General features: G+C 28.8%; 1 protein-coding gene across 1 annotated transcript; it reads left to right on the forward strand.

Moving 5' to 3' along the window:
• Nucleotides 1-6: 6 nt before the first annotated feature.
• LOC129919915 (fas apoptotic inhibitory molecule 1) lies at nt 7-8,297 on the forward strand. The gene is made up of 5 exons (XM_056001025.1): nt 7-106; nt 7,382-7,600; nt 7,663-7,885; nt 7,938-7,987; nt 8,041-8,297. The coding sequence occupies exons 2-5, from the start codon at nt 7,397-7,399 to the stop codon at nt 8,212-8,214; spliced, it is 651 nt and encodes a 216-aa protein (XP_055857000.1). The 5' UTR covers nt 7-106; nt 7,382-7,396; the 3' UTR covers nt 8,215-8,297.
• The last annotated feature ends 4,700 nt before the right edge of the window (nt 8,298-12,997 follow it).

The raw sequence follows: 12,997 nt of genomic DNA on the forward strand, positions 1-12,997 counted from the left end.
TCCCGGTTTTAGTTTTGTGCTAGAAGTCAAAAGGACGTAGTAATACTTGAGTAAAGTTGTGAATTGTGTGGTGAAACAAGAGAAGTTCCTTTTTCTACTTTCAAGGGTCAGTTTTAGTTTTGAAAGAAGTTTTGTTGAGAAAAGTGTTTGCTTTCTTTTTAGAGTATTGAGAGTAGCCTACTAGAAGTTCTTTGAACTTTTGCATTTTAGGAATATTAACTAAATGCAGTTATTTTTTGGAACCCATAACTTCTTGAAGTTTGTTGTGTCTTTCCTTGGCCTAAATTTCAATTCAATTGGAAATAAATAGTTTTAAATTTGTTGGCTTTTAAAAAAAATATTTTTGAATATTTATTACAAATATTGATTTTTATGTATATTGTATTTAGAGAAGTTGAATTATAGCCAAATGTGAGTTTATTTCGATACAAAAGGTATATGGGAAGGAAAAGCCTTTACATACGAAAGGGTTATATCGAATCGATTGCATGTCTTAACTCTTTTTTTATGGTAAAATGAGTTCACATGTGTAACATGGAATATAAAAGTGATAATATATGTGTTTCCATGTGTTTGATGGATTTTATAGATACATTTTGTTCGAGTTAAGGCTGATTTATTGCAAAAGCAAATAAAAACATAAAAAAAGTACTGAAATCGAACAATTTTCCAAGAAGTCTTTTTTTATAACATCGAACCTTGGGTCGAATCTGGTAGGCCCGATTTTTGACACAGTTGGTTAAAGTTGTGTTTCTAATTCGCAATATTTGCGATAGTGTCGAAAAATGTCCAAAATTTTCCGCTGCCTTGTAAAAATTGTAAAATTTCCAATAGTTATACTCCTGTCAAAGCGTCGGAAAAATGGGCCTAACCTTGTGTACAGAGGCACTGTCAATTTTTATTTCATGAATCGATAGGGGTATATTTAAAAGGCTTAAACCCAATTTCTCACTTTTTAGCGGAGTTATTCACTTCTAAGCTAATATCTTTGTTCCAGTTTGTCGTAGACCAAAACATAATACATACATTCTCTTCCTTATTATATTTTCTATCGTTTAAATGTAATTTCATTGTATTAAAATGAATAACTACAAAATTGCAGCCAGTTTAAGTCAAATTCTAGTTGTTAAAAAACACATTTTCGTTTTTATTTCGAAAAAAGCTTATATTATGATCAACATTTGGCCGAGCAATTGATAAATGAACGCAAGTAAAACCAGTGCGAAAACACCCAAAAATATCGTTTTTTGATAATAACTCGGCTTCAGGATGTCCAACGAAATCGAAATCGTTTATTTGTTTAGCAAATTCTTGCCTTATTATTTTGCAAACGGTGCAAGCATTGGCTAACAATATAAAATACGAAACATCGAAAGTCACAAGTCACCAATGGAAAAAGAAGCACTCAAGCATCGTTTCCAGCTGTTTCTTAGTGGACAGCAGAGCGAGATGTGCAATTTGTAATGGAAATTTCATCAGCAAAGGCGATTATTTTGTAGGTATTGCAATAATGAACAAACTGTATATATAAAATGTAACAAATTCTGTCCCATTCAACTTACTGTGGGATTTTTTTTGGCTATATGTAGTAGTTGGCACTCCCAATTCTAATTTTTTTAACCTGCCTGGTTCGATTGCCCAAGGTTAGCCCAGAAGAGCCCAACTTTTTATTACGCTAGCCCACCCTTAGTTCTAAAATAATTCCGAATTTAATTTTTGAATTTTTTTTCATCTCAAAAACCACAAAAAATAAAAAATCGTTAATTTATAACTGGAGTTTGTTGAACCAAGGTAAGCCCAGGCTAAAACACCATTTATTTTCTTCATCCCAACTTTAGTTGGTTGGCCAACTAGTTTTATTATTTTTTTTTTTTTTAAATAAAATAAAAAATAGTACGCATACACCGCAGTGACCTTTTTAATCCACATAAATGAACATTTTTTTAAATCCACTTGTGTGGGCACTGCGCCTCAAATGTTATTTATTTGACTTAAAATTCTTATTTGATTGAATGTAGTCCATATAACACTCCTGTTAAGAAGCTTAAGTTGATTTGTTTTACTTCACCTTAAAAACCACAAAAAAAAATATTTTTTCAAGTGTAAAAATCATTGATTGATTTTGGTTTGCCATATGAGCACATAGAAAAGCTTCAGGCTTAATATAATCTCTGTTAACTTTTTTCAAAAGTAAAAACAAAAATATAAAACGGTGTAAGTGATTGCTTTTTCAGTACAGACAGAGGCGGCGGCGGAAGGGGTGTGCGGAGTGTGCCCCCCCACACGGCCCCGCGCTTAGAGGGGCCCCGCGGGCGCTAAATGAAACTGTCTCAGAAATAATAAAATCCGAAAACCCATGTCTCTTCTCTTTATTCAAAACAATCAAATAATTAAAATTGGCTTGTTTACACTCGATTTCCATAATTGCATTGAGATGAGTCGAAGCATACATTGGCCACTTTTTGCAAAAGTAGGAAAGAAAATATAAATTAAACAATTTAAGATTATTGTTTGTTTTTTTTTTTTTCTCAAGTGAAGCAGATATTTAGTTTGCCAAGCAACTTGGATTATCTAAAATTTTGCTTTTAAAATTCCCAATTAAATTTAAAACTCAATCAAATGAATACATTTTTGTTACAAAATCTCAGTGATAAAAACAGTTTTTTTTTTTCATAAAGGTAAAGAATGGGTAAACTTTATTTCGCTTACGCTCGCAATTTATATAAACTGATTTTTCACACTTTTTACCAATTTAAACACTTTGTTACTTAGGACTTAAGAACATTTCTGTTTTCCGCCGCCAATTTAATGATTAAAAAGGACCATTTTATTCAGTGGAATTTTCAAATTTTCGCTGTTCGAAATTCCGTATTCGAACACATTTTGCGGATTCATTGATGTTTCAAAATACGGACGAATTTACAATCCACCAAACTTTAAAAACCCGTTTGAAATCAAAAATTTTGCTCAAACAAACATGCCAATAATTTATGTATTTATCAGTTATTTCGTAAAAAAAAAATTAAATGATTGATAAGTATCTAACAGAGGGAAGCAAACATCAACAAAAACAATTTCAATTTTTTATATATCTTCCAGTATTTAGCAGGGAGAGCCCCTTGGTTTTTTCCCGTCTCTTCTTCTTCAACTCAAAAGCAAAATTGAATCACCAATTAAAAGAAGCAATAAGTCCTCAATATTCCTAAAATTACATTTTGATGTAAATCTTGTCTCTATACAAAAGAAAGAAAAAAAAACGATTTTCTAATAGAAATCATACGAGTATACAAGTGATTTTAAACAAAAATAGTTTAAAGAAAGAAACAAATCCCGGCCTTATTTCCTTCTTCCTACTGATAAATTTTAATTTTGTATTTTAATATAGCAATGGCACTCAGCTAATATTACAGGTTGTTTGAAAAGTGTAAATTTTCAAATTTTAAGACTAACGTGAGACTAGCCTAACCACATTCATAGAACCATCAAATAAAGAAGTTGTGCAGTTATTTGCGTTTTGCGAACAATAAGATGAGATGGATTTATTCCCTTTTTCCAATTGGTAATTCAATTGATATTTTTATATTCTAAAAAACAAACCGAGAAACTGACGAAAACAGATTTTGATTTTTTCTAAAAACGCGCCCTAATAAAAAAAATCAAATTGCTGAAATTCATTCCAGATGCTGTTATTTTGTTTTATTTGAAGAACGAATTAATTTTTTTTTTTGATATGTACGTTTTAGAACATTTAACAAAAAATCTTATTTATATAAAAAGTTTTAAAAATTAAAGCAATCTGAAACTTAAGAAAAAGTTCGTGAGATCGAGTCGTGCATTTTGTTTTTCATCTACAGCCCTGTTCCATTGGAAGTGGTAGTCTGCTAATAGTAGATGTTTTGGTTAATCTAGTACTATCATCTACTACTACTAGTAGTACTTTGCCACCTCCCAAAGGAACAGGGCTTACATTGAAATGAAACGTTTTGTCTTAACCCTAGTTTACGGCACGCAAAATAATGCAATAACCAAACTTGGGGTTCGCGCGAACCCCAGCTTTTATGCACCTCTAATTGTTCATTATCAACAATTTGATGCATTGTATCTTTCTGTTATTGATTAAGGTGACAGTTGCGGTGTCTTTTTATGATAACACGTGTTTGGTTTTGCCAAAATATAATAAAAATTGTTGAAAATAGTCCATTTTAAGTCTTGGGGTTCGCATGAACCCCAAGTTTGGTTTGTGACTTTTTTTCAGAAAAAAATTCCAGAAAATTATATAAAACCGCTTTTATGGAAAAAAGACAAAAAACGTAAACAAAAATTAATTTCGTTCACTGAGTTTTCATCCCAGGTCGAAAAAACGATTTAGAAAAAAGTTATAACCATTTAAACATGCGTTGGGGTTCGCACGAACCCCAATCCGTAAACTAGGGTTAAGTTTGTTATTAGAATTGAATCATTTATTTTCAAAACATGATAAGTCCATGATTTCAAATTTTTCAGGAAAAGAAAAAAACGTTCTATTTTCTTTTGTTAAGTGTAGTAAAATGTATAAAAAATATATTTTGTAGAACTTTTACCTAGCTTCAGAATATCGTTTGGTATTTACTTTTTCGACCGATTGTTTAAAAGATAAAAAATAAAAACGATTTTGGACTTATCATACTTTGAAAATAAACGAATGTGAAATTAGTTTTAAAATGAATATACAATTTTTGTAAAGCCTCAGTCTATCAAACAATTGCATTTGGGAATAGAATATAATGTTTCGAGTATTTATTTTACTTGAAAGACGCTTTCAACTTAAGATTTTGAGTCAGTAGTCAGCTTCTCTATGTGTAGTCAATTACTCATAAAAAAGTTGCTGTTTATTTTCAAAAGATGATAAGTCCGGGACTTTTATGATGTTTTGACAATACAAATTTTTTTCGCTTAGCTGTAAAATCGAATATAGACTGAGTAGATGCTTCATATTTTGAAGGCAGGTGTGGTTATCCCCCAAGAACATATTCAGTTAAAAAAACGAATTTTGAAAAAAAAAGTGGACTTATCATGTTTTAAAAATACCTAAACGATTCAATTTTGAACTTGAACTTCCATTACTTTTTTTTCGTTAGTCCAGCCTTAGTTAAAAAGTTATGACAAAAACATTTAACGTGTTGAATAAATAAATAAATGAACATTTTTTTTAAATAATCAACCTTTGTTTGATAAAATGAATGCGGAAGAGCACTTTCATTATCAAAACAGAGGTTTTTTTGTGGGGTGCCAGTACAAAATTTATTTTCAATTTACACTTTCAAGTCTAGTGCGAATTTTCTGTAGCATAAAATATAACTTCAAGACAGTCTTTTATAGTTTTTTATTTTTCTTCCTTTTTATAAAATCTAAATTTTAAAAGTAGCATTTGAAAGCTAATAAAATTATTCTTTATGGGGACTTTTCACGAGTCAATTTTTGCCGTGCGGCGAAGCTTTTCGACACGTGTGAACGTAAGTGGCAGGCGACTAAAATGACAATCCCCATAAAAAATCCTAATCGACCGACATATCGCGCGGATAAAATCGACTCGTGAAAAGTCGGCATTAAATAACTTTTGAGCAAAGAATGAGTTTTTTTTTTAAAGTTGCCTCGGGCAAACGCCCTTTGTTCGGTTCAAACTTTAATCCTTAATTAACATAATTTTTAAAACTCTTACTTCCAGCATTATTTCATTTCCCTGACTACATGGGTTATATCTGCTTTTTGTTATTATGTGTTATCAATATTTTAATAATATTGTCACCTTAAAAAATAACCGCACCTTTAACGAATCTCATTAACGAACCCTAACCTACACTAACTCACACTAACACCTTAAGTAAGTAACCAACACTAACTCAGCTATTCACCATATCAAACAACTTTATTTAACAAAAATATTAATAATAGACACAAACTTAATTTTCGAAATGGAATCCTTTGTGGTTTGAGGTATTCCTTTAAGTGTTAATAACGAATAATTACAGTGGTTTTATTTTATTCCATATCCACGTGTGCCATCCTATGTGTGTCATATTTCGCATTTGTTTGTTTTTTATGAGCTTCGAAATGTCTCAGAACACGAAATCATTTATTCGTTTATTAGATTTATTTTATGTCTGTTAATCCTTTCTATCAAATGACAACAACTTTTTTTGTATACAATATGGTTCAAATAAATAGATAAGTTTTTTGTTGATTATTATTTTTGGTAGTTGAACTTCACATCTCAATAACCCCTTTGAAGAGTCTTAAAAATAAAAAAAAATAAAATACACACTAATCATTTGAAATTCAAGATTTGGTTAAAAAAAACTTTAAAAAAAAGTAAACATAAAAAACAGAGAATTTCAAGGTGAACAATCTTTTCTCGTAAGGTTTTTTTCATAATTTTGATAAAAAGTGCTCAAAACTTGAAAAATTTTCTTTTTTTTCGTTTTTTTTTTTACTTTTTTGACTTGTAACTTTTTTAATATTAAGAATATCGTAAAAGTTTTCTTCACATGAAAGACGCGAAATTTAATTGTCTACGTCTTTGGTATAACCAACTTTTACTTAGGATGTACAAAAGTCGAGATATTTAATAAAAACTAAAATCCAAAATGGCTTCCAAAAGGTGAGTTTCACGAGTGCGAAAAATCAGGGTTATGATATTTATCCAATTCTCTATCGAATGAGCAAAACAAATTTGGGGGTGGTACAAAACGGCTGGGTCAAATTATAAATGCACTGGACTATTTGTTTATTTATTTGCCATGAACAATTTAGACGATCTATTCAATATCATCCCGAAATACGTTTACGAGTAGTATTCTGTAATTTTCACATTTCGAGGTCAACATTTTCAAGTAAAGAATTGTTCTTGACAGAAAGCCAACACGTTGAATATTTTTGTGGATTTAATTAATGAACCGTACTGTATTTTTGCTTTACAAATTTACATGTCATCAATTATTTACCTACTTTCTTTAAAGCTTACGATACGAGGTAGTGAATCCTCCAGTAGGTACTATTGCATTCCCAGATTTGAATACAGCATAAAGGTTTTAGTTCTGACATAGCCTCAATGGAGTTCGAAGTTCGATAAACGAATTTTATTAGAAAGATTATTATTTACTGATATTGCAATAAATGTTTTATTTCCGAGTATAAAATATTAGCTATTTTAAGCTTCTTTTTTGGTAAATTCAAGTACATCATTTGCTTAAAGGTTATAATATTTATTTTATTTGAGTAGACATTTTTTCCCCTAGAAGGTTGAGATACAGAATTCCTTCAATTACAAAATGTCCTTCAAAAACGTTACTGAATAAAAAGTTCTCAAAAATTTAAATTTCTTTAATTGAATCTTATTTTGCAGATTTTCCAATGTAAAATGTCATTTCTCTCACCGACACTCAAAATCGAAAACCTTGCCAAGGAACCAGAATTGGTCCAGGATCATTTAGCCGAAGAAAATCGTTATGCTCGAGGTAATTTTGTGGCCCGATGGTGTGTTCCAATAAATGGAAAAATGTATCGCATTGAGTTTGATCATGGCACTACGAGTGGAAGACGAATGATTTGGGTTAATGGAAAAGTATTTTTTTTATTTTGTCCCAATGTGCACCTTTATCCTTATATGCTTTTAAATTTTCTTAGGAAATAATTCGACGAGATTGGATGTTCAAGCTTGTTGGTGATGATTCATTTAAAATTGACAATGCAAGGTGCATAATAAGAGTTGATCCTGCACCAGGTTTTAAATATGAATATTCACTTTATATCGATGGAAGACCTCATAAGCAATATACCGAGGAGCAAGCAAGGACTTTAAAGACATGGTTAACAGTCGTCGATGGGGTGGAATACAGGGTTGTATTAGGTAAAATATAAAAAAATGTTAAATATTTTTTTCTAAATTTTCGTTTTTATAGAACTGGATTCTTTGAATGTTTTCATCAATGACCAACTAAGAAGTGAAATGGTATGATAAATCAGTCATAAATTCGCCAATTTAGCTTTCATTTAATTGTTTAGGGTGACTTTGTCGATGGCGGAACTGATACAGATTTTGAAGAGAATGGAGTTAAATTCCAATTGTGTGCTCGCTTAGGTAGCGAGAGTAATGGCATTCGGCATTCACTAAAAGTTAATGGAGAAATCATACCAGAAGTCAGTTTAATTGATTTGGATGAAAAAGATGTGAAATAAGTGTAAGAAAATTTTGAGATAAGCTAAATTGTGATATATATTTAATTGGACATTCTAACTGTATACGCATTTTATTGTATTAATTGATGTACATATAATGTGTTAAAATACATATCGAGAAAATAAAGTTATTTTAGTATAAGAAACACTTTTTTATTTTGGATTGGAATATGGAACTTCAAAATAGGTTTAAAGTTTAAAACAACATCACGTGTAAAGCCTAGTACGCTGCTGAAGCGAAAAGAAGTTTTCCATACAAAATTTCGTTAGCGAAATCCACAACGGAAAATTTCGTTTTGCTTTTCCTTTTTCAGTACGCAGCTCTAGCGAAAAATTGGAGAGTTTTCACTCATTTGTCACTTACTTTTTACTGTCCTGTGCATTTTTCTTGACTCCAAGAGCAGTGTTGACGGTTTTTTCACTTTTAATTCATTTATTTCTTGCTTTAAAAATTATTTTCTATGGATTTTTCTTGATTTTAAATTAATTTTTATTTTTTTTTTATTTTGACTTTGACAGAATACTCGATGATATTTTTTCGTTAGCATTTTCGTTGTCGACTTTGGAGACTTGAAAATTTTTCGTTTCGCATCAGCAGCGTACTAGGCTTAAGTAAGCGCTTCCCTATGGTTGAAATTGAAAATGTTGAAACTAAGAGAAGACTTCCCAGAACTTTTTGTATGGAAACAGAAGATTTTTTAAATGAGTTTACAACAATTTGAATAAGTACCTATCTAATAAATTACGTTCTTGGAGAGAATATGAGCTCTTCAAATAAATAATAGATAAGAATATTTTCTTATATTCATATATGTAAATGTAAACAACGTTTTCGAGAATTCTTCTCATGTTCAGGTTTAAAGCAAATTTAAATTTACACAAAATTCAATTCATACAAAATTCTTAATTTAAAAAATTAAAGTTATTTTTAAATTCATTTTTAAAAAATATCAAATAACAACGGATGAATTTTCATTATTCAATGAATAAATTTTAGAATTTTTTTCTCAAATATGTCTTTAGTTGTTAATGGTTTAAAAAATTTATGTAATGAAGATCGTTCAAATAATTTGTTTCTATTCATTTAATTTGTACGATGAATATTCTCGTAATATATTCGTATGTATTTAACAACTTTGGGTTATTTATTGTTTTATTTATTGTTTTATTATCCGAAAACCTGCTAGGTTAGGGTCTAAGACACCCCAAAATGTAAACGCAATTATTTTTTAAATAATTAATAACTCTTATTAATGTTAACTCAACTTACGCAATTCCACCATATGAATCTAGTACAACATATCGATTGTGTTGCGATAGTCAAAGGGCCATTCTCTCATAATAATACATCACATAAAAGTAAAAAGTACAAAATCGAACGTATTCGCCACAGTGAACACACTTTTTCATTACTTGATGGTTTCTTAACGATTGGGAAATCAGAAATGGCGAAATAGCACGTTTTTAATTAATTAGGATATGTCCAAACTATTCAGGATAAAAATTACTCATAAAACTCAGTTTTTGTTGGTAAAATGTAATTCTTAAATTACAGAGATAACAGATGATGCCTGATTGGTGCAGATATTGCATCCTATGAAATTTCGAGTTTGAGGTATAGATTTAATTAGTTTAAGGCAGTTTTAATTAACTTAAATTATGTGCCAGTATCTACTATCAACATAATTTAATTTTTTTTCTTCCCAAAAAATAAATTTGAATTTAAATCTTTCAACCAAAAAAAATTTCAAAATCGAGATTTGAGCAATTTTTTCAAATAATTATCAATTATAATTGATCGTAAAATGAGTAATAACGTAGAAAAACCATATGGGTATAAGAAAAAAAATTGTTTTATAGTAACGCTCTATCTGCAAAGTTAATACCACTTAGCGATGATATAAGAAAACGCTTACTTTGGTATGCATTTACTCAGTTAAATGATAATATCTATGTGAATAATAACTGAAGAAACTTGGTAAAGGTCTTTATTTTTAGGAGAAATGTTATTCTTTGTAACTACGTTTAGAAAATGTAAATACCTTCTTTGGCTGGGTAGATATTAATTTTTAAAGACTGTTTATTTTTTCTTGCACATGATACTTTTTGACTTTGAGGACAATTTCCTTCGAAAACATGAAGTACCATTTATTAGATTTTTGTCTACTTATACACTGTATAACTTTTTTCAAATTGTTGGAAATATGCTTTATTTAATAAAAATAATAATCACATTATTCGCGGTTAAGACAATCTACTCTTGTGTGTTGTGTATAAGTTTGACAGCTATAAGACAACAATAAACAAGGTTTTTGATCACATTTTCCAAAGTTAAACAGTTTTATAAAGTTATACAACGTTTATTAATACGGAGGATAGTGTTTATTTAATGAATTTTAAAGAAGAAAACAAAAATACATATCAACAAAGTAGAATTCATAAGATTGCCAGAAAACCATACATTTTATGATACTTGGGAGTTTAAGCCTAGCACGCAGCTGAAGCGAAACGAAATTTTCTATACAAAATATAGTTAACGAAATCTTGAACGAACAATAATTATTATTATTATATTATTATTATAAATTATTTCGTTTTGCTTTTTGTTTTTCAGTACGCAGCTATGCGAAAAATTGGAGAGTTTTCACTCATTTGTTACTTACTTTTTACTGTCCTATGCATTTTTCTTGACTCCAAGAGCAGTGTTGACGGTTTTTTCACTTTTAATTCATTTATTTCTTGCTTAAAAAATTATTTCCTGTTGATTTTTCTTGATTTTAAATTAATTTTGATTTTTTTTATCTTGGACTTTGACAGAATACTCGATGATATTTTTTCGTTAGCATTTTCGTTGTCGACTTTGGAGACTTGAAAATTTTTCGTTTCGCATCAGCAGCGTACTAGGTTTTAAACCCTATTCTACACACAAAGCATGGCGAAATAATGATTTCCGAAAAAAATATAGTTTTTAATAATGGTGGTTCGGTTCTCAAAAAGCCATCGCGGAGTTCAACTGTATTTGGGAATACTATAACCTTGCATAAGCCATGTTTTATTTTCCTTGCAATCCAGATCAGATAATTTAATAATAATAAAAACTTACTTTTTTAAGGATTTACTGCAGTCACGATAAGATTAAATTGTGAATGGTTTTATTGAATGACTTTGATGCCATTTTTTGTCCCATATCCGATTTCAATTTTACATTTTACAATTTTACTTGCTCGTGTTTCCTGAAATATGGTCCTAATTATTTTTCATCTCACTTGATTTTTGAGCCGACATTTGTTGTACCCATCGAGCTATATAATTCCAGAAATTAAAATAAAACAAGGTGTGTTACTTTAAATTCTTGTATAGTGTTATTATTTAATAATAATAATAATTATAATAATTTTCTCATAAATAATAATTTCTTTTTTGCTCTCTTATCGAACTATAAGACTTATAAGGGAGAAAGGAGAGTCTTCCAACGGAATCGTATTTTTTTTTTGTTTTAATTTATGTATAATATATATGTTTTATTTATTAAGAATAATTATAACTGTGTGTGTGGTTTCTTTAATTTTTTTTTCATTAATAGGGACTCAGTTTTTTTTTGTTCTTGCCGTTTTTTTAATCATTTTTGTGTGTCGTTTTACTCTCTCGATTTATTTTTTTCATATGAAATTTAAATCTTACAACTAAATTGATTCAATTTCTACAGTGTTTTTTTTTTTTTTTTGTTAATGATTTTTTTTTTTAACTATACTACGCAAAACAAAAAATATGTTAAGCGGATGATCATTTTATTTTGTTGATTTTTTGTTGGAAATCAATTTAATTTTTTTTGTTTTGTTTTCTTTTATTGCAAAATAAAATATCATTTATTTTATTAAGAAAATTTACTTCTGCCCCTTCAATTCATATTTTGAATTATTTCATTCAATTGTATAAATAACAATATTAAAATATTTTTTTAGTGCACTTTCGATATAGTTTGGTTAAGAAGGTAGATGAAAAAAAAAAGGATACAAAATTAAATTAATGAAAGTTTCGTGTAATTTTCTATGAAAGGACGAAATGAAAATAATTTGTAGAAAGAAATTGTGATTGAAAAATCAAGAAGTCAAAAATGGAAAATAACAAAAATATCATTGGCCACATTCAAATTTAATTAGATTTAAATTTATTTAATAAATACTATTTTTTTTTTTTTAACTTTAATAATTAAATTTATCTATCCTTCCCATAAATTTTATTCGCCTAGACTGAGTTAAGTGCATTAATTTGAATTTGGTGTTTTATTTATTTTTTTTTTTAAACGTAAGGAAATTGTTTAATTTGATTTTTGTTTTTTGTATTTACTTACACTTTCACATCACTATTCGTTTATATAAAAAACACACTCATATATATTTATATTTATAGTTTAACAAGAAATGGAAAAAATTGGATTATACACAATTAATAGTTTCAATGTAAAAATAAATGTATATACTCATATTTAACAATGCATTTTCTTTTTTTGTTTTTGTTTTACTAATATAATATAATTATAATAATTGTTCAATTAATTAGTTTATAAGAGTGTAGAAAATCGAGTTAATATAGAGATGACAAATCGGGTATAAGTGGAGTTATAGGAAGAAGAAGTGATTTGAAACCAATATTTGAGTTATATAGTTTTTGCCTGTTGTAAAAAGGTTATATTTTGAATGTTGTGATAACATAATAATTATTGTTTGAAGGAAAAAAATTTATGAAAAATTACTGTTTGTTGAGATTTTTTGTATTTTACATC

Source organism: Episyrphus balteatus, chromosome 4 (genome assembly GCF_945859705.1).
Source record: "Episyrphus balteatus chromosome 4, idEpiBalt1.1, whole genome shotgun sequence".
NCBI lineage: Eukaryota > Metazoa > Arthropoda > Insecta > Diptera > Syrphidae > Episyrphus > Episyrphus balteatus.